This window comes from Callithrix jacchus, chromosome 18, assembly GCF_049354715.1.
Source record: "Callithrix jacchus isolate 240 chromosome 18, calJac240_pri, whole genome shotgun sequence".
Classification (NCBI taxonomy): Eukaryota; Metazoa; Chordata; class Mammalia; order Primates; family Cebidae; genus Callithrix; species Callithrix jacchus.
In genome coordinates, this window is record NC_133519.1 from 16,225,626 (window position 1) to 16,252,478 (window position 26,853).

A 26,853-nucleotide genomic window follows, 5' to 3' on the forward strand; every position below is an offset into this window, starting at 1 on the left:
AAAACTCGATGGTAAGAGGGGTCCTTCCCAGAGATCTTCCGGAAGTGGGCGGGGACTGACTTCCGGAATCTTTCGGACAGAGGCGGAGTCTTCTTCCGAGGACCATTCGGAAGAAGGCGGAGCCTACCTCGCATCAGGACCAGTCTGACTGCACCTGCATCCTTAGCTCAGAGCATCCCGGGAGGATATTAAGAGCAGAGCGCAGCTGACAACCAGGGGCCGGACCGTCGCAGGAGGCGTCCGCTGGATACCTTCCCCCTTCCCTGACCTAGAGTTCTACAGCTGCAGCCTTAGTACTGTTCGAGGGTTCCCAGAGTTGTCTCACCACTGCAAAAACGTTAGAGCAACAGCCTCTGATTACGACATGGCTGAGATCACCAATATCCGACCTAGCTTTGGTAAGTAGACTCGGGAAAACTAAGCTCGAGGTGGTCAGAATGGTTGCAAGGCCAAGGGGGCCCAGCGGTAGGGCAGAGAATGCAGCCCAGACCAGAGCCTTCAGAGTGCCAGCCCCGCTAAAATCAGGCCTGTGATGGTGGGTATTGGGCAGTTGACAGTGCTTGAACTTGAGCTTATGGGCTGCAGGGACTGGCAGGGCCAGAGCCACACTGAGGGTGGGGAAGTCCAGGATGCTAAAGCCGTGTATGGTGCACTGTCAGCACTGCTGGAGGTGAGAAACAGCGAGTGTGCGGAGGACGTGAACCCCTCCTTCTGGGGGAGGAGAGGTGAGGGAGGCCGAGTCCTCCCCCTTGGGGCACGCAGGGCGGTGCCCCTTCCTCCCCCTCCCATTCCTAAGGGCTGCGGGGGAGGGAGGTGACAAGGGGGATGGGGCATCAAGATGGCAGCTTGGAGACTGTGGGCCGTGTGGCTGGCAGCCAGGGGAGGCGGCGGCCTCTGGGGAAAGAGGGGTGCGGGGGTGGTGAGCAAAAAGGAAGCCACTCCTTAAGCCGGTCAGCTGGATGCCGGGGCTGGAAGGAAACGTGAGCCCTGCAAGCTCCATTCCGCATCGTAATGGTGGGGTCCATCCAATGCTACCAAATGGCGCTTGGCGCTGCTGGGCTGGGGGATGACGTGATGTCTATTTCTGGGCCTCCTGGCAGCGCCGAGGCTCTCCTTCCGGGGCCTTTGTTCCCTGTTTCCCTGGGCTGGCTTTTTTAAAAGGGGGACTAACCCGCGCTGGTGCTGGCGGGGGCGCGATCCGGCCGGAGGGGGAGGGGCGAAAGAGGCCCAGCCCGGGGGAGGCTGCTTTGTGCACCGCAGAAAGCATTACGTCATCTCAGAGCGGCTGGTCCCCAACCCAGCCCTGTGGGCGCTAAGATTAGTTTTACACTACCTGGAGCAGAAAGTGGAGTGGAAAATAGGGAAGAAGGTGGCAAAGACAAGCTTAGGGAGGAAGTTTTTTCCCCTTTGGGGACTCTTCCAGTATATGCTAAAGGAGCAAACTTCCTGTGTTGTGCTTTCCTGGTCAAATAAATAAAATATAATTGCCCTGCTTCTCCTTGATTCTATTATAGTTTAAATGAGGGAAGCCAGTGAGAGTTGCTGCCAAAGAACCTTCTTATTTCCTTCAGGGATTCTATCCCTCAGACAATCCAGAAGGTGTGACCATCAGGACTCCAGTACTTAGGGTGGAGATACAATCCGGCTAGGAAATGGCTTTTCTCATTCCTGAGTAAGAGGTACAGTGAAATGAGCAGAATCCAGTGGCTCTATCCTCTCAGAAATAAGGAGGAAGAAATCAAATCAGATGTATTCAGATAACAGATCTTCACACTCATTAACTGCTTGTTCTCACTTATTCCCCAAGGCTAAATCTTGATTGTATTTTTTTCTTACACTTCACCTTCTGAATTTTTTTCTTTGAGTTCTAAATTTCTAAAACAAAAGTCCCTTTTGTGATCACATGAGCAATTCATGATTTCTTCCTTCTTCTTATGTCCTTCCAACAGATTCCTTTCTCTAACTGCAGGTCCAGAATCCTTGAAAAAGGAGATGGTGTGGAACATAATATAGTGATTTCTCTTAGAGGGACTATTATTGGAAAATGGAAAATAAATTATATCAACCTTTTACGTACTATATTTTATTTAATCCTAACAAATACTCCCCCGTGTGTGTTTTTTTTTTTTTTTTTTTTGAGATAGAGTCTCACCCTGTCTCCAGGCTGGAGTGCAGTGGCGCAATCTCTGCTTACTCTGCCTCCCGGGTTCAAGAGATTTTACTACCTCAGCCTCCCGAGTAGCTGGGACTACAGGCGCACACCACCACACCCAGCTAATTTTTGTTCTTTTAGTAGAGACAGGGTTTTACCATGTTGGCCAGGAAGGTCTTGATCTCTTGACCTCGTGTTCCACCCTCCTCAGCCTCCCAAAGTGCTGGGATTGCAGGCATGAACCACCATGCCCGTGTATGTATTATTATGTGTACTTGCCAGACAAGAAAACCAAGGCTCGGAAATAAAATAACTTCGCTAAAGTCAAACAAACGAGTAAAGGTAGTGCTAGGATTTTTTTTTTTTTTTGAGACAGTTTCGCTATTGTTGCTCAGGCTGGCGTGCAATGGCGCAATCTTGGCTCACCGCAACTTTTGCCTCCCGGGTTCAAGTGATTCTCATGCCTCAGCCTCCCGAGTAGCTAGGATTACAGGCATGCACCACCATGCCTGGCTAATTTTGTATTTTTAGTAGAGATGGGATTTCTCAGTTTGGTCAAGCTGGTGTCAAACTCCTGACCTCAGATGATCTGCTCGCCTCAAAGTGCTGGGATTACAGGCGTGAGCCACCGTGCCCGGCCAATGTTAGGATTTAAACCAATGTCTGGCTGAAGCCAAAATTTATTCTCATTCCATTGTATTATACTGGCGTACTTGACAGTGAAAGGCTATGTTTAGAAAAGGGAGTATCAATAAAAGCAGTTCTGGTCAGAGGCTGAAGGAGCTGGCTAATAGCCCAGATGTGTCTTGCAGGTCTTTAAACCATTACAGGGGGTCTCTTACATGGAAAACTGCCACTTCTGAATTTTCGCATCTCATGGAGGACTTCATTTCAAATGCTACAGCACTTGGGTGATACACTAAGCCAATACTCAATTATCCATGACCAGGGAGGACAAAAGGAGCAAGAAGCACAGGTCACTGCAATTTACAGCTACTTTAAAACACTCACTTCAGCCATTAGTTTCAACTTCCATTTCCCACCAAGCTTTTGACTCAAGTAAGACAGAGAGCTCTGGATTTCAACATCTTGATGTTTCTAGCTCACTGTCTTGGGTTTCAGGAAGAGAGGCAAGAGTTAACAATTACTAAAATAAAGAAAGGACAGCAAAAATAGGAAATAAGGCCAGGGAGAACACATAGGTCATTCAAAGATGGGTTCATCTATTTCTCTTCTCCTTCTCTATCCTCCTGGAATATGAGAATTCTTCATCTCTCTCTTTTCTACCATATCTCCATTTTCTAACAATACACGTTGATGCATTGTAAGCTTGTAAATAGCAGTGGGTTCCCCAACTGCTGCATAGAATAAATCTATGATAGAGCCAAAAGAATTGCCCAGTATCTCCTAATCTGGGCCTTTAGGTCTCCCTTTACGATCATTCTCAAAAATATACCCGTCTTGGGAGTTTTCTGTGTTCCTCTTCTCATAGAGACAATGTTCAGTTTCACTAATGAGTAGCAAGCAATTTGCAGGAAAGCACCTGATTGCTGAATGGAGAGTGACTTCCTTAGGCTGTGCCTATTCTTATTGGCAATTGAATCCAATTAGTTGTTCAAACAAATATTTACTGAATTCCTATTAGAAGCAAGAGACTCTGAGGGACTCAAAGATGCATAGGATATTGTTCCTGCCTGCCTTCAAGTAGCTTACCACCGAGGCTGTCTCCATTTTGTGAAAACTTTCCCTAAAAGCTATTTGATTTAACACTTTGAGATGAAACACTGTTAGTATTTGGTATGGATATAGGCATGGTCACCTTGATTTATTTTGTTAATAAGGTTTTGCTCCTTATCTGTATTACTTTAAAATGTATCCGGGTACAGTGGGTCACCCCTATAATTCCAGCAACTCAAGAGACTGAGGCAAGAGAATCTTGAGGCCAAGAATTTGAGACCAGACTGGGAAACATAGCAAGACCTTGTCTCTAAATTTAAAGTTTTTGTTTTAATTAGCCAGGCATGGTGGCATGGACCTGTAGTACCAGCTATTCATGAGTTAGGGCACTAAGATAGCTTGAGCCCAGGAGTTCAATGCTTCAGTGAGTTGTGATTGCACCACTGCATTCTAGCCTGGGTCACAGAGTGAGACCCTGTCTCTAAAAAAATAATAATAACAAGTATATATTTTAAATAAAATGTAACTCCTCCTTGGTTAGGCATGGTGGCTTACACCTGGAATCCCAACAATTTGGTGGAGACTATAAAGCAGGAGAATCGCTTGAGCCCAGGAGTTCAACACCAGCCTGGACAATATAGTGAAGGCTCATCTCTAAATTTAAAAATTGGCCAGGCACAGTGGCTAACGCCTGTAATCCCAGCCATTCAGGAGTCTAGGGGAGTAAGATGGCTTGAGCCCAAGAGTTTGATGCTGCAGTGAGCTGTGATTGTACCATTGCATTCCAGCCTGGGCCACAGAGTGAGACCCTGTCTCCAAAAAAAAATAATAATAAGTGTATATTTTTAATAAAATGTAACTCCTCCTTGGTTAGGCATGGTGGGAGGCTGAGGTGGGCAGATCACTTGAGGTCAGGAGTTCGAGACCAGCCTGACCAACATGGTGAAACCCTGTCTCTACGAAAAATACAAAAACAGCCAGACATGGTGGCACATGCCTATAATCCCAGCTACTCAGGACGCTGGCTGAGGCAGGAGAATCCCTTGAACCTGGGAGGTGGAGGTTGCAGTGAGCCAAGATCGTGCCATTGTACTCCAGTCTGGGCAAGGAAGCAAACTCCATCTCAAAAAAAAAAAAAAGAAAGAAAAGAAAAGATTTAGCCAGGAGTGATGGCACATACCTGTAGTCCCGGTTACTCAGGAGGCCGAGGCAAGAGGATCATTTGAGCTGGGAAGGTCAAGGTTGCAGTAAGCTGTGACCATGCCACTGCACTCCAGCCTGTATGACATGGCAAAATTCTGTCTCTACAAAAAATACGAAAATTAGCCAGGTGTGGTGGCATGTGCCTGTAGTTCCAGCTGAGGGAGGCTGAGGCAGGAGGATCACTTGAGCCCAAGTGAGGGAGGTTGCAGTGGGCTGAGTTTGTGTCACTGCACCTCAGCCTGGGGGACAGAATGAAACCCTGTCTCAAAAGAAAAAAAAAAAAGTAAGCTCTGCTACAATGCCTGGCAGGGACATATAAATTTACACAAAAAATAGCAGTTTTATTATTGTCACTGCTGTGTACAATATTATATGTGTATTATGACCAGTGCAGATGAAATTATACCTGCCTCTCCTGTAATCTGGACATCGCGCTCACTATGCTCACAGGCTTTCTAGGGAAGATAAACCTTTCATCCAGGTTCAGAGGGGAGAAAAAGCCATGGATTGGTTGGAGGGAATACCTGTAATAGAAGGGAAAATAGTAGGCATTATCCTAATTATAGTCCAAGCTTGTGGTTGCCTAAATTCTTAAGTCATTTTTGCCTAAACTCATCAAGTGAGGTTATTGCCAAATAGAAATTTACATTTATCCCCATATATGTAATCATCTTGACTTAATCCTCTCTTTTTTTTCTTTCTTTCTTTTTTTTTTTGAGACGGAGTTTCGCTCTTGTTACCCAGGCTGGAGTGCAATGGCGCGATCTCGGCTCACCGCAACCTCCACTTCCCGGGTTCAGGCAATTCTCCTGCCTCAGCCTCCTGAGTAGCTGGGATTACAGGCACGCACCACCATGCCCAGCTAATTTTTTGGATTTTTAGTAGAGACGGGGTTTCACCATGTTGACCAGAAAGGTCTCGATCTCTTGACCTCGTGATCCACCCACCTCGGCCTCCCAAAGTGCTGAGATTACAGGCATGAGCCGCCGCGCCCAGCCCTCTTTCTTTCTTCTTCTTCTTTTTTTTTTTTTTTGAGAGAGAGTCTTGCTCTGTCACCCAGGCTGGAGTGCAGTAGTGTGATCTCAGCTCACTGCAGCCTCCACCTCCCAGGTTCAAGCTATTCTCTTGCCTCAGCCTCCCAGGTAGCCGGGATTACAGGCACTTGCCATCATGCCCAGCTAATTTTTGTATTTTTAGTAGAGACAGGATTTCACCATGTTGGCCAGGCTGATCTCAAACTCCTGACCTCAGGTGATCTGCCCGCCTCAGCCTCCCCAAATGCTGGGGTTACAGGTGTGAGCCACCACACTTGGCCTCAATCCTCTCTTTGTAATCTGTGGAGGCTGTTTTGCATTCCCTGACTCTTGCTTACTGAGCACTTACTATGTGCTGCATAGTACATAGGACCTGTTCTCAGACCTGGGTCTATAGCAGTGAACAAACAGAAAAAGTTCCTACTTTATTAAGCTTGTCTAATGATCAAAGACAGATTTATAAATATATATCAGGATAATACATTCCATGAACAAAAATAAGGAAGGGTGTTGGGGACATTATCTTACTTGGGACAGACAGGAAATATTTCTTTTATGCAGTGAGGATTGAGGCTCACAATAAGGGAAGCAGTGAGCTGCACAGATGCCTGATAAAGAATGTTTCAGGCCTGGCGTGATGGCTCACACCTGTAATCCCAGCACTTTGTGAGGCTGAGGTAGGTGGATCACCTGAGGTTTAGAGTTTGAGACCAGCCTGACCAACATGGAGAAACCCTGTCTCTACTAATCTACTAAAAATATAAAATTAGCCGGGGGTGGTGGCACATGCCTGTAATCCCAGCTACTCCGGAGGCTGAGGCAGGAGAATTGCTTAAACCTGGGAGGCAGAGGTTATGGTAAGCCAAGATTGTGCCATTGCACTCCAGGCTGGGCAACAAGAGCAAAACTCCGTCTCAAAAAAAAAAAAAAAAAAAAGGAATGTTTCTAAAAGAATCTGGAATATGCCAGAATTATGTTTATTTCCTTTTTTTTTCCTTGCTCTGTTGCCCAGACTGGAGTGCAGTGGCATGATCTTAGCTCACTGCAACCTCTGACTCCCAGACTCAAGTGATCCTCCCACCTTGCCTCCCAAATAGCTGGGACTACAGGCGCATGCCACCATGCCCTGCTAATTTTTGTAATTTTTTTTTGTAGAGATGGGGTTTTGCCATGTTGCCCTAGCTGCATTTATTTCCTTAGTTTCTCCCTGCCTTCCAAGTGATCCTTTAAAAAGTAAAGTGGAGAAACTATAGGCCTTATCTGGATCTTTAAGGCCTAAACCCAACTTAGCCTCAGTAAACTTGAGGGGGCAAAAAAACCCAAAGCCTAATTATCTAAGGCAGGGGTCCAATTTTTGTGGGAAAAGATAAGACTCTAGGGTATGGGAAATGAAAAAAATATATTTTCTCTTTTTTTAATTTTTATTTTTTTACTTTTTTATTTTTATTTTTTAAGAGACAGGGTCTCGCTATGTTGCCCAGGCTGGAGTGCAGTGGCTATTCACAGGTGCAATCCCACTACTGATCAGCATGGGAGTTTTGACCTGCTGTGTTTCCAGCATGGGCTGGTTCACCCTTCCTTAGGCAACCTGGTGGTCCCCCGCTCCCGAGAGGTCACCATATTGAACTTAGTGCAGACACCCGATTTGCATAGCACACACACTACAGCCCAGAACTCCTGGACTCAAGCGATTCACCCACCTCAGTCTCCCAAGTAGCTGGGACTACAGGCACGCGCCACCTGTGCCTGGCTATTTTTCTCTCTCTCTTTTTTTCTTTTTGTGATGGAGTCTCACTCTGTCACCGAGGCTGGAGTTCAGTGGCATGATCTCTGCTCACTGCAACCTCTGCCTCCTGGGTTCAAGCTATTCTCCTGCCTCAGCCTCCGGAGTAGCTGGGATTATATTTTTAGTAGAGACGAGGTTTCACCATGTTGACCAGGATGGTCTCGATCTCTTGACCTCGTGATCCACCCGCCTCAGCCTCTCAAAGTGCTGGGATTACAGGCGTGAGCCACCACGCCCAGCAACAGACATACATTTTTGTCCTCATGAGGCTTATATTCTAGTGAAGATAAACAATTATTGTAAAATAATGTGTGTGTGGGTGTTTATTCTTACATAGTTGTGTGTGTGTTTTATTTTTTTTTCTTATATGTGTGAGGGTGTGTGTATTGAGAGACAGAATGACAAGGCATGTCAAAAAAAATTTAGCAAGACTAGGAAGAGTGGGTGGCAAGGATGAAGAAGATTGCACTTTTAAATAGGGGAGTCAGGAAAGGCCTAAGAAGGTGACATTTGAGCAAAGATGCGACATTTTCCACTAATAGGAAAGAAAATTCCTATTTCTTCCAGCAAAGGATTTATTAAGGTAATAATAATAAACAGAGAAAGTCACTATTTCTTCCTACTTAGAATTATGTATGTATACATGAAACACACACACACACACACACACACGCACACACGCACACCTATTTTATCCTTGCAATGGATATATTCACCCAGGAGGAAGACTACTTCTTTTTTTTCTTTTTTGAGATGAAGTCTCACTCTGTCACCCAAGCTGGAGTGCAGCGGCGTGATCTAAGCTCACTGCAACCTCTGACTCCCAGGTTCAAGTGATTATCCTGCATCAGCCTCCCAAATAGCTGGGATTACAGGCACATGCTACCACGCCCAGCTAATTTTTTATATCTTTAGTAGAGATGGGGTTTCGCCATGTTGGTCAGGCTAGTCTTGAACTCCTGACTTCAAATGATCTGCCCGCCTCAGCCTCCCAAAGTGCTGGGATTACAGGTAGGAGTCACTGCATCCAGCCTTATATTTTAAATACCTGGGGGCTAAAATTTTGGAACACATTTTGAAAATGCATAAGCCCAGAGTTCTTCCCTTTGCCATCCATTCGTTTTTACCACCCTGAGCACCCTACCAACACCATCTAAACTCAGCTCCACATCCTTCCACCCTACCCTGACAGTGAGTCAGTCAGTGCAGGCCCTGCTCTGGATACTATGGAATATCCTCCTGAAACCAGAGATCTTGTGTAATAGTTGATGTGAACGGGTGCCCATGTAAAAAGGTGATCCTATAACACGTACAGAGCAGCTTTATGTGAAGCACAAATCAGTATGAGCAAACCAAGTCTATAAGGGCAGAGAGAAGGTCTAGGAAAGAACAGAGTCAAGTGGGGTGCTTCAGAGAAGGCTCTAGAGAAGATAAGCCTTTCATCTTGGTTTGGCCAGAAGGAAAAACCATGGCATGGTTGGAGAGGTTGGGAGAGGGGGCCTCTAATAGAAGGGAAAAACTCTAAAGCCCAGAAGAGCACAGTGTGCTTTAGAGGTAGACTGCAGATGAGCTTGGCTCCAGCAGCAGCACTGAGCCGGGGAGATCTAGACAGGAGGTAAAATCCACCTGCCCTGATGCATCTCTGGTCTCCACCTTCAGATGTGTCACCAGTGGTGGCCGGCCTCATCGGGGCCTCTGTGCTGGTGGTGTGTGTCTCGGTGACCGTCTTTGTCTGGTCATGCTGCCACCAGCAGGCAGAGAAGAAGCAAAAGAACCCACCATACAAGTTTATTCACATGCTCAAAGGCATCAGCATATACCCAGAGACCCTCAGCAACAAGAAGAAAATCATCAAAGTGCGGAGAGACAAAGATGGTACTGGGAGGGAAGGTGGACGTAGGAACCTATTGGTGGACGCAGCAGAGGCTGGCCTGCTGAGCCAAGACAAAGGTCCCAGGGGGCCTAGCTCTGGATCTTGTATAGACCAATTACCCATCAAAATGGACTATGGGGAAGAACTAAGGAGCCCTATTACAAGCCTGACCCCCGGGGAGAGCAAAACCACCTCTCCATCATCTCCAGAGGAGGATGTCATGCTAGGATCCCTCACCTTCTCAGTGGACTATAACTTCCCGAAAAAAGCCCTGGTGGTGACAATCCAGGAGGCCCATGGGCTGCCAGTGATGGATGACCAGACCCAGGGATCTGACCCCTACATCAAAATGACCATCCTTCCTGACAAGCGGCATCGGGTGAAGACCAGAGTGCTGCGGAAGACCCTGGACCCTGTGTTTGACGAGACCTTCACCTTCTATGGCATCCCCTACAGCCAGCTGCAGGACCTGGTGCTGCACTTCCTCGTCCTCAGCTTTGACCGCTTCTCTCGGGATGATGTCATCGGTGAGGTCATGGTGCCGCTGGCAGGGGTGGATCCCAGCACAGGCAAGGTACAACTGACCAGGGACATCATCAAGAGGAACATCCAGGTGAGTAAGAAGTGTGTGTTGGGGAACAATGGTAGGCTGGGGGAGACGAGATCTCCGGGGAGAAATGGAAGGGGGAGGGGAGTGGGATGGGTGGCAAAGAAGGGCCATAGAGAGGAAGCTCTTGGCTGTCAAGGATAAGCAGTGGTCAGAGTAAGACAGAGGACCTGGCAGATTAGTCTCCTAAGAAGCAACTTCCTGAGGAGAGAAGGTCAGAAAGCTTCTACCATTTCACCTGATGGTTGGCATCCTGATACTGTCCAGCTTGCTTGGAACAGGCTGGCCTACCAACTGTAGGTCATCCATCATATCAGGGATACGGGGATACTTTCCTCTCCAAAATGATGTGTGATCTTCCTCCAGTGAATTTATTTCTCACAGCTAAGAAGCTTTGACAGTAGTTCAGTAATTTTTCCCTCAGCTTCCCTTTCCCAACCCTAACCTAGGGCTATAAATAATATCATATACATGCCTTTTTTTTTTGAGATGGAGTTTCACTCTTGTTGCCCAGGCTGGAGTGCAATGGCTCGATCTTGGCTCACTGCAACCTCCACCTCCCAGGTTCAAGCAATTCTCCTGCCTCAGCCTCCCAAGTAGCTGGGATTATAGGCACCCACAACCATTCTGGGCTAATTTTTTTTATTTTTAGTAGAGACAGGTTTCACCATGTTGGCCAGGCTGGTCTTCAACTCCTGACCTCAGGTGATCTACCTGTCTCAGCCTCCCAAAGTGCTGGGATTACAGGCATGAGTCTGAGCCCAGGTCACGCACACGTCTTCTTATGACCACTTTACAATGCAATTCAATGAATTGCCTCACCCTTCTGGGTCCAAACCTTTACCATAAACACTTTTCCTTTCTCCATTTCTCCTGTCCTCCCTCTTTGCATCAGAAAAGGGATGAGGTCCCCTCCATCCTGCCTTCTCTCCCTCTCTTCCCACTGGATCGACATTGGCTCTTGAGTTGTGATTTCAGGAGCACACTAAGTGTAGCCCCACCCAACCCCATTAGTTCACTTATTCCTTCCACAACTGGGGAGGCAGTGAAATGCTGCAGTTAAACACTTGGGCTCCAGAATTGGACTTCACAACTTCACTCTCCAGCTCACCACTTGCCAGCTGTGTGACACGGGTGAGTTACTCAACCCCTCTAAGCCTCTATTTTCTCATCTGTAAAATGGAGCTGATAATATTGCCTTCCTTACAGAATCAAATGAGATAATATACCTGGTATATGATTGCGTTTGAAGAGCTTTGACTTTATTGGAGGAGAAAGACAAACATTTTCGTCAGTGACTTATAGTCAGTATGATAGGTGGTATGAAAGAAATTGTTGCAATTTTAAACTTAGAGTTTCATGCCTTTTTCAGGGTATAACATAAGTGGTTAAAATAGCAAGGACTGCTGGGCATGGTGGCTCACACCTGTAATCCCAGCATTTTGGCCAAGGCAGGTGGATCACGAGGTCAGGAGTTTGAGACCAGCCTGGCCAACATGGTGAAACCCCAATCTCTACTAAAAAAAAAAAAAAAAAATACAAAAAATTAGCCAGGCATGCCGGGCGCGGTGGCTCAAGCCTGTAATCCCAGCACTTTGGGAGGCCGAGGCGGGTGGATCAAGAGATCGAGACCATCCTGGTCAATATGGTGAAACCCTGTCTCTACTAAAAATACAAAAACTTAGCTGGGCATTGTGGTGTGTGCCTGTAATCCCAGCTACTCAGGAGACTGAGGCAGGAGAATTGCCTGAACCCAGGAGGTGGAGGTTGCGGTGAGCCGAGATCGTGCCATTGCACTCCAGCCTGGGTAACAAGAGCAAAAAACTCTGTCTCAAAAAAAAAAAAAATTAGCCAGGCATGGCGGCGTGTGTCTATAATCCCAGCTGCTTGGGAGGCTGAGGCAGGAGAATTACTTGAACCTGGGAGGCGGAGATTGCAGTGAGCTGAGATCATGCCACTGCACTCCAATGTGGGCAACGGTGCGAGACTCTATCAAAAAAAAAAAAGAAAGAAAGAAAGAAAGAGCAAGGACTTTGAAGTCAGACCTGAGTTTAAATCCAAATTCCACCAGCTAAGTGACTTTGGGCAAGCTGTTTCACTTCGCTAATCTCAGATTCTTATAGGAATAGAGTAGACTGATGATTTTATATAGCCACTAGGACATAGTGAGCCTTCAATACATTGTGTCTGTTACTATTATTGTTTGTTCTATTATTAATAAAATTTGATACCTGTGAGATGCATGTGGTTTGGCTTGTAAACATTTATATTTTGTTTTGACAAAGTGAAGGAAGAAAAGGGAGGACTGAATCGGGGAAGGAGGTTCAGAAAGAATTTCAAGACCACTAGAAACAACTGCACATCTCCCAGAAACAGCTCTGCCTACAGGCAGATCATACTTATCTCTTGATACCTTTTTTACCTGCAAGCCCTCACTGGATTCAGTGGGGAGACAGGGAGGCTTAGTATTGAAGAGGCTCCTAAGTTAGCAGGCACGGAGTGTGCAGAGCACCAGGAACAAGGTTTGCCCACTGTAGAAGGGTACTGAGCCGAGTCTTGGTGGGGGACAGCAGGGCGCACACTCTCTGGGTGTGTGTTCTCGCCTTCTCCGCTCTGTAGTAGGCACTTGTCCCCCTGTGGCCAGCCCAGTCCTGCCTTTCATTGCCTGAAGGAACTGCTGCTGTCACCTGGCACACTCAGATCCACCTCACAGGGGCCAGGGAAGTCCAAGAACTTTGAAGAGTATTAGAGACATTTGGCTAGAGCATAAACAAGACACTGCCACAGTGTATCCTGGTTCTCAATGCCAGGATACAATGAGACATCCCAGAGTCCTGCACCGTGAGGATCTTCACATCCTCTGGGGTCGGAATCAGAAGGCGTGAACAGAAACGGAAGCAGCGGCCTTAGGAAGCCTGGGAGGCGGGGAGGTGTTTCCCCTTCACTCCCTTCCCCTCTCCTCCCATCATTTTTCCTCAGGCCTCTACTGACCCATTCCACTGTTTCCTGATTCCCTTCACAGCGGCTCCCATCCTCCACTCCCTGCCTTGTCTACCTCTCCTTGAAGGAGGGTCCTTTCCAACACACACTTCCCTGTGATGCCAGCTTTGGTAAAGCCACCAACCAGCTGGACTCCTCCACACAGCTACACACTGGCAGCCCAAGGCTGGGAGTGGAACATGGCTCTGTGCCAAGCTGCAGCTGGGAAGAGACTGGCAATGAAAGGGACTGATTTGAGCTGGGAACAAAACAGCCTCAAATCAAGGGCACTGGACACAGCACAGACAATGGCATTTGCTAAACTGCCAGGGGCTCTTGGCAAGAGCCACATTTCTTTCCACTTTATTAACTCCCTTGAGGAGGGATAAACCAGGGCTAGGATCCTGAGCAACACATGCCCTGGAAGAGGCCTGAGATAGGACACCCAGAGCCTGTGCAGCCGCACCCCAGAGCCTTCCCACCTCCCAGGCTTCCTAAGCCCATTTTCCCAACCAGCGCCTGTAGGCAGGATTATGTTTCATCTGAGCCATGGCTGTCGTCTCTCTAGTCACTCATCCAGTAGGTTCCCTAGCAGTGCAGGCTGCAAATGTCTATCCCAAATCCTCCTACTATAGCAAAGTAGGAGATCCCCTTGGTGAACAGGAGCTAGAGCTGCTCTGGACCGTGCCACACTGGTTGTAAAGGGCTTTTTCAGTCCAGGCTTACACAGACCAGGAAAAAGCTACTACATTCTAGCCTGGGTGACAGAATGAGACCCTGTCTCAAAATTAGAAAAAGAAAAGAAAGTATGGCCAGGCACAGTGGCTCACACCTATAATCCTAGCAGTTGGGAAGGCCAGGGCAGGAAGATTGCTTGAGCCCAGGAGTTTGAGGTTGCAGTGAACTATTACCACAAACTGCACTCCAGACTGAGCGACAGATCGTGTACGTGTGTTGGTGGAGGAAAAGGGGGGTGAGGTTGAACGCTAAGGTTTTGTTTTCCCATGGTTGTGATGTAGGGTAAGAAGGCCCTCAGGACATCTGGCCCCAAGAAGGGTTTATTGTGGTTTTGTTGGTCCACCTAATGCAAGGGCTCCATGGTGAGAAAATCACTCTGAAAGAGATTCTGCTAATTATAGGTAAACAGATTATCTCTTGCCTAAGTATTATTTCTTTTTTTTTTTTTCTGAGATAGAGTCTCGCTCTCTTGCCCAGGCTGGAGTGCAGTGACATGATCTCTGCTCACTACAACCTCTGCCTCCCAGGTTCAAGCAATTCTTCTGCCTCAGCCTCCTGAGTTGCTGGGATTACAGGTGCCCACCACCATGCCCAGCTAATTTTTATCTGTTTAGTAAAGACAGGATTTCACCATATTGGTCAGGCTGGTCTCAAACTCCTGACCTCATGATCCGACTGCCTCAGCCTCCCAAAGTGCTGGGATTACGGGCATGAGCCACCATGCCCAGGCTGCCTAAGTATTATTTCAACTGATTTTATTCTTAGGACCACTGTTTCTCTTCCTCTGTTCCACTGAAGGAGCAAGGAGACTGCTCTCAGAGAGCTGAGCCCCACAGCTCTCTCAGGCATGATAAAATCCTTTCTCCCCCTTGTCCTTCTGCTTGCCTGTCCCCCAATGGGGTCTTTGCCTCACTAGGCCAAGGGGCTGGGAAACAGAGCTTGCTCCCAGCCTTCAATGGCTCTTTCAAAATAAAGAGCCATTGACATAGCTACTTGGAATTGGAATTGAGTAGAAAGAGAAAGGGAGGGGCATGAGGGAACGACATTAAACTGCCTTCCATGCGGAATGAGTGGCTTTCAGGTAGTGTCGTGGCTACAGACTTCACCATCGCAGAGGGGTGCTGAGTGAGGATGGGCATTCTGCCCGTGTGAGATGGCCCAAGGTGAAGGAGGGATCAGATGGAGGACAGTTGCCTAAGGAGTGATTTTAGGGGAGAATATGATGAAAAGGGTAACCAGAAGTTCTCTACTTTCCCCCAAAAAACTAGGAAAGGGGCATGGGGATTTGAATTAGGAAGATTTTGGTAGACTGGATGATTTAGGATACAGAATTTTAAATAAATAATCAGAAAACCTAAGCTATAATCTTGTCATTCATGTTATTCTTACAAATAAAACTGCTTTAAAAATCAAATGTCGGCCGGGTGCGGTGGCTCAAGCCTGTAATCCCAGCACTTTGGGAGGCCGAGGCGGGTGGATCACGAGGTCAACAGATCGAGACCATCCTGGTCAACATGGTGAAACCCCGTCTCTACTAAAAATTACAAAAAATTAGCTGGGCATGGTGGCGCGTGCCTGTAATCCCAGCTACTCAGGAGGCTGAGGCAGGAGAATTGCCTGAACCCAGGGGGCGGAGGTTGCAGTGAGCCGAGATCGTGCCATTGCACTCCAGCCTGGGTAACAAGAGCGAAACTCCGTCTCAAAAAAAAAAAAAAAAAAAAAAAAAATCAAATGTCTGCCAGGAGTGGTGGCTCACGCCTGTAATCCCAGCACTTTGGGAGGCCGAGATGGGCAGATCACGAGGTCAAGAGATCAAGACCACCCTGGCCAACATGGTGAAACCCCGTCTCTACTAAAAATGCAAAAATTAGCTGGGGCAAGAGAATCGCTTGAACCCAGGAGGCAGAGGTTGCAGTTAGCCAAGATCACACCACTGCGCTCCAGCCTGGCGACAGAGCAAGACTCTGCTTCAAAAAAAATCAAATGTCTCTTTCCCTTCACCTATCCTTCTTCTGTATATAGAGTTAGAATTATATTTAAAGACTGCATATTTAGGCCAGGCGCGGTGGCTCACACTTGTAATCCCACCACTTTGGAAGGCCGAGTCAGGCGTATTACAAGTTCAGGAGCTCGAGACCAGCCTGGCCAACACAGTGAAACCCCGTTTCTACTAAAACTACAAAAATTGTAGTGGTGGGTGCCTATAATTCCAGCTATTCAGGAGGCTGAGACAAGAGAATCACTTGAACCTGGGAGGCAGAGGTTACAGTGAGCTGAGATTGTGCCACTGCACTCCAGCTGGGTGATAGAGCCAGCCCCTGTCTCAAGGGGAAAAACAAACACACACTGGCTGAGGGACCAACATGGTCGCTCACACCTGTAATCATAGCATTGTGGGAGGCTGAGACAGGCAGATCACTTGAGGCCAGGAGTTTGAGACCAGCCTGGGCAACATAGCAAAATGCCACCTTTACCAAAAATGCTAATATAGCTGAGCGTGATATCACATGCCTGTAGTCCGAGCTACTCTAGATGCTGAGGTGGGAGGATCACTTGAGCCCTGGAGGTCAAGGCTGCAGTGAGTCAAGATCACGCCACTGCACTCCAGCCTGGGCAACAGAGTGAGACCCTATCTCAAAAATAAAATAAAATAAAACTGGCTGAGGGTACTTTCCATGGAAGGTACAATTAAGAGCTGACAATACATATGTTATGGGTAAGGACAAAATGTGAGGCTTCTCTCTAGCACAGAAAAACCATGAAAATCTTTTTAAAAGTTGATTCCCTTTTGTATTTTGATTTCAAAAGCTAAGGGATGGGTTTAAACTTTAGTTGTTTTTTTGTTTCAAACAATTCTCCTGCCTCAGTCTTCCGAGTAGCTGGGATTACAGGCGCCCATCACCACACCCAGATAATTTTTGTATTTTTAATAGAGATGGGGTTTCACCATGTTGGCCAGGCTGATCTTGAATTCCTTACCTCATGATCCACCTGCCTCGGCCTCCCAAAGCGCTGGGATTACAGCAGTGAGCCACTGTGCTGGCCATTTTTTGTATTTTTAAATTTATTTTTATACTTTTTTTTTTTTAAGAGACCAGGTCTTGCTATGTTGCCCAGGCTGGAGTGCAGTGGCTATTCACAGGTGCGATCCCACTACTGATCAGCATGGGAGTTTTGACCTGCTCTGTTTCCGATCTGGGCCAGTTCACCCCTCCTTAGGCAACCTGGTGGTCTCCCGCCCCCGGGAGGTCACCATATTGATGCCGAACTCAGTGTGGACACCTGATCGGCATAGCGCACTGCAGCCCAGAACTCCTGGGCTCAAGCGATCCTCCCACCTCAGCCTCCCGAGTAGCTGGGACTGCAGGCATGTGCCACCGCACTCTGCCATTTTTTGTATTTTAGTAGAGACAGGCTTTCACCAACGTGGCCAGGCTGGTTTTGAACTCCTGACCTCAAGTGATTTGCCCTCCTCAGCCTCCCAAAGCTCTATGATTACAGGCGTGAGCCATCGATTCCGGCCTAGTTATTTTTTATACCCTATGAGAGACAATTCCATATGCTCCTAGGATGAAATATAGACTCAAGAAATTTTTTAAATCATGTGAAATATCACAGTCTCATTCCTTGAGATGACTTAAGGGCTGCAATTGAAGCACAAATTATTAGGCTTGTTTCTTGATTTTTATTGATGAGTTAATTAACATATTTGCTGCTGTTGTTCTTTCCTGCACCAGACATACCTGAGCAGAGAGTGATCTTGCCTGGGAGCTTTTTTTTGAGACGGAGTTTCGCTCTTGTTACCCAGGCTGGAGTGCAATGGCGTGATCTCGGCTCACCGCAACCTCCGCCTCCTGGGTTCAGGCAATTCTCCTGCCTCACCCTCCTGAGTAGCTGGGATTACAGGCACGCGCCACCATGCCCAGCTGATTTTTTTTATTTTTAGTAGAGACGGGGTTTCACCATGTTGACCAGGATGGTCTAGATCGCTTGTCCTCGTGATCCACCCGCCTTGGCCTCCCAAAGTGCTGGGATTACAGGCTTGAGCCACCACGCCCTGCCGCCTGGGAGCTTTTTAAGGGTAGGATTCCTCAGCATCCATCTTTTCAGCCCTAGCTTCTAGCAGAGTGCCTGGCACTTAAGAAGTGCCTAATAAGTCATTTTTGTGGGTGTGTGGTATATAAATGGTTGATGATGAGCACAGTCTATTTTTGATCAATTTAAGAATTCCTAGAGTAGATGACATTTCTTTGGGGCTCTGAAGAATACAAGGAATAAGGGTGATAGTGGGGGGATGATTTTGTTCCAAATGTAACTTATTATGTTCTACATTCCTCAAAACTCACCTCCTTTTGTTTTCTTTATGCCAGTCTCATCCCCACTTTCTTTCTTTTTTGTTTTTGGGACAGAGTCTTGCTCTGTTGCCCAGGCCGGAGTGCAGTGGCATAATCTTGGCTAACTGCAACCTACGCCTCCCCAGTTCAAGCAGTTCTCCTGCCTCAGCCTCCTGAGTAGCTGGGATTACAGGCATGTGCCACCATGCCTGGCTAATACTTTTTGTATTTTTAGTAGAGACTGGGTTTTACCATACTGACCAGGCTGGTCTCAAACTCCTGACCTTATAATCCACCTGCCTCGGCCTCCCAAAGTGCTGGGATTACAGGCATGAGCCATCATGCCCAGCCCACCTCATCCCCACTTTCTAAAGCTGAAAACACAAGAAATAGTCCACCCTTTCCTCCCTCTTCCCTACGCTTCACAGCCAATTAACTGCCCAAACCTAAAAAGCCCTGGCAGTTCTTCCTGAGACATATTTTACCTCCATGTCCATCTCCTCTGCCATAGCCCTAGTTCTGGTCCCCATCATTTCTTCTGTAGCCGGTTGCAGCAGCCTCTTTTTGACAGGGTCTCGCTCTGCCGCCCAGGCTGGAGTGCAGTGGCTCAATCACAGCTCGCTACAGCATCTACCTCCTGGGCTCAATCAATCCTCCCAAGTAGCTGGGATTATAGGCACACACCACTGCACCCAGCTAATTTTTGTAGCGATGGGGTCTCACCATGTTCCCCAGGCTGATGTCAAAGTCCTGGACTTCAGCAATCCACCCACCTCAGCCTGCCAAAAGCCCTGAGATGACAGACATGAGCTACCACGCCCAGCCTGCAGCTGCCTCTTACCGGAGCTTTCTGATGTTGGTCTTTCTCAACTTATTAATTCTTTTTTTTTTTTGAGACAGAGTTTCACTGTTGTTACCCAGACTGGAGTGCAATGGCACGGTCTCGGCCCACCGCTACCTCCACCTCCTGGGTTCAAGCAATTCTTCTGCCTCAGCCTCCCGAGTAGCCGGGACTATAGGCACACACCACCATGCCCAGCTAATTTTTGTATTTTTAGTAGAGACGGGATTTCACCTTGTTGACCAGGATGGTCTCGATCTCTTGACCTTGTGATCCACCCGCCTTGGCCTCCCAAAGTGCTGGGATTATCGGCATGAGCCACCGCGCCCGGCCATTAATAATCATTTTAATAAAATGATGACAACTGGCCGGGCGCGGTGGCTTATGGCTGTAATCCCAGCAATTTGGGAGGTCAAGGTGAGTAGATTGCTTGAGCCCAGGAATTCGAGACCAGCCTGGGCAACCTAGTGAAACCCTATCTTTACAACAAATACAACATTCAGCTGGGCATGGTGGTGCACACCTGTAGCCCCAGCTGCTCAGGAGGCTGAGGTGGATCTCCTGAGCCCAGGAGGTGGAAGTTGCAGAAAGCCGAGCGATCTCAACACTGCCCTTCAGCCTGGGCAACAGAGTGAGGCCCTGACTAAAAAAAAATAATAAAATAAAATAAAAAAATGCCTATAATCCCAGCACTTTGAGAGGCTGAGGCGGGTGGATCACTTGGTCAAGAGATGGAGACCATCCTGGTCAACACAGTGAAACCCTGTCTTTACTAAAAATACAAAAATTAGCTGGGCATGGTGGCACAGCCTATAGTCCCAGCTACTTGGGAGGCTGAGGCAGGAGAATTGCTTGAACCCAGGAGGCGGAGGTTGCAGTGAGCCGAGATCGCACCATTGCACTCCAGCCTGGAGTAACGAGCAAAACTCCGTCTCAAAAAAAAAAAGTGATGATAGCTTTGCCACTCCTGTACTCACTGACCTCCTCATATGGGTGCCGCTGAGTCTGCTCCCAACAGCTCTTTACCCACACTTTACCCACCTTTCCAGGTTCCTGACCTACCCCTCCTGTCAGCCACCCCCAGTTCAGGCATATTCACCTCTCAACCATTCCCTGAACACAGCTTACCTTTTCAGGCGCTTTGTACCAGCCATTTCTGTCAATCTGCCTGACATGATTCTCTCTCTGCCCATTGCTTCATGGTTTTGTGCCCCCATCAACTCGGTCCAGGCATCAGTGGCAAAGCCTTCCCTGAATCTCCCAGCTCTAGATGCCGAGAGCACTTAGGCTTCTCGTTTTTCTGACAAGTCCCATACATGTTTATTTACTTCTTTGTCTCTTCTACTGAGTGATAAGCCCCTTGGGAGTAACAGCTGAGTCCTATCAGTGCTGGATCCTCAACACCTGGCATGCAGTACCTATGCAAATGTTCTTTAAAATGTTCTTGGAGGAGCCAGGGGCAGTGGCTCACACCTGCAATCCCAGCACTCTGGGAGGCCGAGGCGGGCAAATCACTTGAGGTCGGGAGTTTGAGACCAGCCTGGCCAACATGGTGAAACCCTAGCTCTACCAAGAATACAAAAATGATCCAGGTGTGATGGTGGGCACCTGTAATCTCAGCTACTTGGGAGGCTGAGGCAGGAGATGTGTTTGAACCAGGGAGGTGGAGGTTGCAGTGAGCCGAGATTGCACCCTGCACTCCAGCCTGGGCAACAAGAGCAAGACTCTGTCTCAAAACAAACAAAGTGTTTTTGGAGGACTAGAGGTTTTTTCCAAGCTCTAAATGGATTCTAGCATCACATTTAAAGATGGAGAAACAAAGATCAGGGCGCTGGGGAGGAAGCTGACTTGGCTGGAGATGATACACTGGAGTGTACATTGGGGTGGGCAAAGCAGGTGTGGATATTCACCTTGTGAAATGGAGGGACAGGCTCCAGAAAGTTCAGGGACTTGCCTGAGGCCACATGGTGAGGAAGCGTCAAGGTTAAAACTCAGACCCCATTTTCCTACCTCCCACCGTACAGTCTTCAGAACTTTTTAAAGGATAAGACCTAAATGAGAGAATGGACTTCCGTAGTGCACGCTACGTGCTGGGCACCATTGCAGTTTACAGATTTTAACTTATTTAATCATTCTAATAATGCTGTGTGGTAGGTACTACTTTTCACTCTCATTTTATAAATGAGGAAACTGAAGTACAGAGATGTTGAATAACTTGTCCAAGGTCACAGATAAGAAATAGCACTGGGCACAGTGGTTCATGCCTGTAATCCCAGCATTTTGGGAGGCTGAGGTGGGAGAATCACTTGAGACCAGGAATTCAAAATCAGCCTGGGTTACATAGTGAGACTCTCTCTATAGAAAAAAAAAAATTAGCCAGGCGTGGTGGCACACACCTGTAGTCGCAGCTACTTGGGAGGCTGAGGTGGGAGGATTGCTAGAGCCCAGGAGATGGAGGCTGCAGTGAGCCAAGATCATGCCGCTGAACTCCAGCCTGGGCAACAGAGTGAGACCCTTTCTCAAAAAAAAGAAAAAAGAAATAGGATTTGAATCCAGGTTAGACTAGGTCCAGAGGTCATGCTCATAAATCCAAGGCTGTTCTGGCTCTCCATGCAAATTGTTTAATATCAGAATTATGGTTATAATGTTTCCTTTCTCCCTCTCTGTTAAATAAAATAATAACACCTTTCCAGGGGATGAGCATCTTTCCAACAGATTTCTCATCCCTGCACTTGTCCTCCCCCAGACTCTCTTCCCACTGCTCTGCATGCTTTTTGTGCTCTTCTCTGCACCCTCTGCCAGGATTCTCACCTGCCATTTCTTCCTCACAGAAGTGCATCAGCAGGGGGGAGCTCCAGGTGTCTCTGTCATATCAGCCTGTGGCACAGAGAATGACAGTGGTGGTCCTCAAAGCCAGGCACTTGCCGAAGATGGATATCACCGGTCTCTCAGGTAGCAGCTATTTACTTCAACCTATTTCTTACTGTCTGAACCACCCCCCACTCGTTGCCTGTGGCCCAGATAGACCTCCACACTTCAAGATCCTCACCTCTTTTAATCTGCTTCTCTTTCTGTTGACATTCTCTTCCTGATGAATGTCCATGTCCAGTAGACTTCCTAGCTTGGAAGTTTCTTCAGTTGAACAAATGGGGTCTTTACATTTGGCAAGGTATACTAAATAATATGCATGCCAGGTGCTAAGTGAAACTTCTCAAAAAGGCTGCAGGCATTTATCGCTGTGCCCTTTAAAATACTCTTGGTACCATGGGATTTCTTCAGATCTGACTTGAGAAAGTTGGTCTGTTCTAATCTTGCTGGGTTTCCTTGGTCTCTCATCCAGGCAGGCAGACTCACATACAATCAGTGTGCAATCCCTGAAGAACACACGGGGTGGTCATCAAAGATACGCACAACAGAGCTCCCCCTTTCCAACATGAAATTACCGTTACCTAAGGGAGGACTGTGTCATAGGCCTCTCTCCCTTTTTCTTATCTCCTTGGGGGCCCCAGATCCTTACGTCAAGGTGAACGTCTACTACGGCAGAAAGCGCATCGCCAAGAAGAAAACCCACGTGAAGAAGTGCACTTTGAACCCCGTCTTCAACGAATCTTTCATCTATGACATCCCCACTGACCTCCTGCCTGATATCAGCATCGAGTTCCTCGTCATCGACTTCGATCGCACTACTAAGAACGAGGTGGTGGGGAGGCTGATCCTGGGGGCACACAGTGTCACGGCCAGTGGTGCGGAACACTGGAGAGAGGTCTGCGAGAGCCCCCGCAAGCCTGTGGCCAAGTGGCACAGTCTGAGCGAGTACTAATCCTGTTCTTCTCTCCTCTAACCGCCCCCCTGGGGCCAGGCTGGGGAGGGATGTGGCGGGGAAAGAGATGACAGAGAAGTGGACTCAAAACCTCATTTTAGTTGTAGAGGAAAATTTCTTACAAAACACACTCCACAAAGAACACCCTACATGACCACAGCTGCAGATCAGTTCTTAGCAATGATGGCTTTTTCTCCTCTGCAAGGCATAAGGCATCAGAATTTCTTTGTTTGTTTGTTTCTTTCTTTCTTTCTTTTGAGATGGAGTTTCGCTCTTGTTGCCCAGGCTGCAGTGCAATGGCACAATCTTGGCTCACTGAAACCTCCACCTCCTGGGTTCAAGTGATTCTCCTGCCTCAGCCTCCCAAGTAGCTGGGACTACAGGCACCCGACACCACGCCTGGCTAATTTTTTGTATTTTTAGTAGAGATGGGTTTTCATCATATTGGCCAGGCTAGTCTTGAACTCCAGACCTCAGGTGATCCACCTGCCTCAGCCTCCCAGAGGACTGGGATTACAGGTGTGAGCCACCGCACCTGGCCTCTTTTTTTTTTGATGGGGACAAAAGAGAGGGAAAGACCCCTATAAATCTTTATATAACAATGTAACCATATACTTGCATGTCTAATACAAACTGAAGAAATTAGCCTAACTGCCAATATCAAGTTGCAGATTTTAATCCATAAAAATTGTGTTTTGTGCCGAATTGTATTTGCTGATTACCTGAAATTGGCTTTTTTTTTAACTGGGCTTCTCTGGAGAATTTCTCCCACTCCCCACCTCTGCACTTATAAAACCTCATGTTTTCATCATTGCCATCTTTTGTTTTTACCTCTTATATCTCTGCTCTTTGACTGAGCTCAAGGTCTAGAGGTCTGTAATAAGCCAAGAAACAAAGGTGGGGTGAATGAGGCAAGGTTTGCAGGAGAAAGAGGAATTGAGAAATGGGGTATTTTTGCTATCAGCCCTTCTGCTATGAAGTAGTAAAGGGCAGTCTATAATTAACTAACAGACCTAACTGAAACACAGAGAATGCATCAGGCTTATGCATCCGATACGTCAGATCTTGGACTCTTATCAGACTTGACGACTTCTCTAAAAGGAGCTTTGGAGACTTCAAATTCAGCTGTAGGATAGCACCAGTGAACACATCCAGCTGATCCTAAAGGCTGTTTTCAGGTAAAAGGACAAGGAGAGGAGACAAGTGAGCACTGCTGTTCCCCTTTGCGGCTGTCTGCTGTAGTGACAGCCATTTCTTGTTTGATGGGTTGGAAGTCATCAGAGGTGTGAAGAATTACACTGGCCTTTGTTTTTCCAGAAAGGCTGACCCTAGAGATGCTTTAGTGTCTTCTCAAATAGCTTAGATGTTATAATGAAGTTAGTTTTGCTTCATAAAACAGGGGCCCTCGGAAATGATTCTTCCTCCTTAAATTTTTAAATAAAAATTTAGCTCTTAAAAAAAAAAAACAGTGTGACTGAGTGAATGAAGATAAGTTGGATTCTTACAGAGCATTCTTTTCTTCAAAACAAGCTGCATAGTTCTTGGGATTTATGTCTTGCCACACGGTAGAGGGACAGGGGAACTACAGGGTGCAATTCTTCTACTGGGCAATAGAGGTTGAGAGAGATTCAGCATCTTTCTGGGATTAGAATTCAAGTCTTCTTCTTTTTTTTTTTTTTTTCAAGATGGGGTTTCACCATATTGGTCAGGCGGGTCTCGACCTCCTGACCTCAGGTGATCCGCCCACCTCAGCCTCCCAAATTGCTGGGATTACAGGCGTGAGCCACCGCGCCCGGCAGAATTCAAGTCCTCTTACTCCTACTGCAGCTGTGTCTCTAATGTTGAGACTTCAGATCGCAGAGACTCCATGGGTAATTGGTAAACTTGGGGCCGCACACAGTGGCTTAGGCCTGTAATCCCAGCACTTTGGAAGGCTGAACCCAGGATCTCAAGACCAGCCTGGGGTACATGGCAAAATCCCATCTCTACCAAAAATACAAAAAATTAGCTAGGTGTGGTGGTGCATGCCTGTGGTCCCAGCTACTCAGGAGGCTGAGGTGGGAGGATCATTTGAGCCCAGAGGTAGAGGCTGCAGTGAGCCATGATCATCATACCACTGCACCCTGGCCTGGGTAACAGAGTGAGACCCTGTCTCAAAAATTGATTAATTAAAATAAAATAAAATAGCTAAACTTGGATAGGCAGTAGATATTTTTGCCCATCTGAGGAGGAACTCAGTCAAGCGGTTGCTTAACAGCTTGATCCAGGGCGTGAAAGATGAGTTGAGATTGATGTGTCCACTTTGTAGAAGCAAGAATATCACTTTGAAGCCTGCTTCGGCAAAGGGCGTTGGAAAGCTGATCTCCATGGAGATGGGGGTGCCCTTGCTTTCAGTGTTCCCTTGGCTTTTGTGGATTTAAAACCACTCTGCTCCCTCAAATCCTTTTGTTTGGTTTCAGCCCGTGTTCTTGACAATGCAGAGCAATTCTGAGCAGTCACAAAGCCTACTCTCTGTTCTTGTCCCTGCCAACCCCCAGCCCCCATAATCTGACTCACTATTTCACCATCGGCTGGGGTCACACTACTAGTCTCTGTCCTATACCCTATGAAATGTAAATACTGTATCATAAGTAGAAGAAAATAATTATTGTTTTCTAAAAATGCATTTTGAGATAGTTTAATGTAAATCTGACAGGAGCATTCTGAAGCCCCATTAGGAAAACATTTTAATGGTTCCTCTTCATCGCCTTAATGTCTAAAGATCAGAAATCGCTGAGCAAACCTGCTTTTGTTTTCTTCCCAGAAACAATGCAAAACAACACGTGGAGATAGTCTGGTCTGCCCTGCTGAGTGTGCCTCTGTAGCTCCTCCTGACAAACGTCTGGGAAAACAGCCTCACCCCACTCCTCTCTCTCCCCATTTCCTTGTAGCTTTATTCCTTGCATTCTTTGGGTCTACTGAGCAGTGGGTGCTGAGATGACAGGGGAGGAACCAGTAGTTCTGTAGCCTAGGAACTGCCTCAGTGTCTTTGCCAGAAAAAGGCGAAGAGGTGGACAGTACAGGGCTCCTCCCTCCTACCTCAGGCCTGATCCATCGTGCCCTTGACTTTGCTGTCCCAAAGTTTCTTAGCTGACTTTGCTTTTCACATCTGGTCTTTCCAGAGCTAGCTGATAGAGTGGAGGAGGAATGCCTCCTCCCGAGAGTCAGCTGAAAGAAAGACAAGAGAGTCACATCTTAGCTTTGCACAAGGCATTCGTGGTCAGGAACAGGTTAGGGAATGGTCACTTCTGATTTTCCAAGAGTCGCTCCTTTTCTGCAGATATCTTGATTCCTTTGGGAAGACAAGACTTTTTCTTAATAATCAAGGTCCCTTAATGAGTGATTCCGTCTTTGGGTTCATCTCGCTGGAGCACAGCCAAGATGGGCATGTTTATGGACAGTGCTCTAGATGCGAAAACACAACTAGTTTGTGGGACAGGGGCAGCTTGCCCAGGAGAGGGAATAACACAGGTCCCTTTTCTCAGAAGGCTTGTACTATGGCCATGACAGTGACATTGCCCTCACCATGATCCCTCTCCGAAGTGGTTGTCTTTCTTTACCTTGTGTCTTCTCTTGTAAAAATGAAATTCAAAAATAAAATTAATGTGTCAAATTTTGAAAAAAAAAAAAGAAAAAACTGAAAAAGCTAACATGACTTGTGTGAAATTGCATACTGCTGTAATGCTAACCTACAATATGTAATGCTATCTTGTATGTTGAATTTGTTAATGCACCACGCAAGTGCAAAATAAAGACTGATTCACATTAAA

At 47.1% G+C, this 26,853-nt stretch overlaps 1 protein-coding gene across 2 annotated transcripts; it reads left to right on the forward strand.

Annotated features, from left to right (window-relative positions):
• Positions 1-169: 169 nt before the first annotated feature.
• On the forward strand, positions 170-26,853 carry SYT11 (synaptotagmin 11). 2 transcript variants are annotated; one of them, XM_008984583.5, is made up of 4 exons: positions 170-398; positions 9,512-10,338; positions 22,056-22,179; positions 22,734-26,853. In XM_008984583.5, exons 1-4 carry the CDS (start codon positions 365-367, stop codon positions 23,042-23,044), a joined length of 1,296 nt encoding a protein of 431 aa, XP_008982831.1. In that variant the 5' UTR covers positions 170-364; the 3' UTR covers positions 23,045-26,853. The 2 variants fall into 2 exon arrangements, with proteins under 2 accessions (XP_008982831.1, XP_002760041.2); XM_002759995.7 differs by having other exon boundaries at positions 22,056-22,176.

What these genes read in the sequence shown, in the direction of transcription:
- SYT11 (XM_008984583.5), top strand. Translation starts at nt 365, where the DNA reads ATGGCTGAGATCACCAATATCCGACCTAGCTTTG. An exon ending in CAATATCCGACCTAGCTTTG is followed by an intron (nt 399 to 9,511) that starts GTAAGTAGACTC and finishes CTCCACCTTCAG; the next exon opens with ATGTGTCACCAGTGGTGGCC. An exon ending in TATCACCGGTCTCTCAGGTA is followed by an intron (nt 22,180 to 22,733) that starts GCAGCTATTTAC and finishes TGGGGGCCCCAG; the next exon opens with ATCCTTACGTCAAGGTGAAC.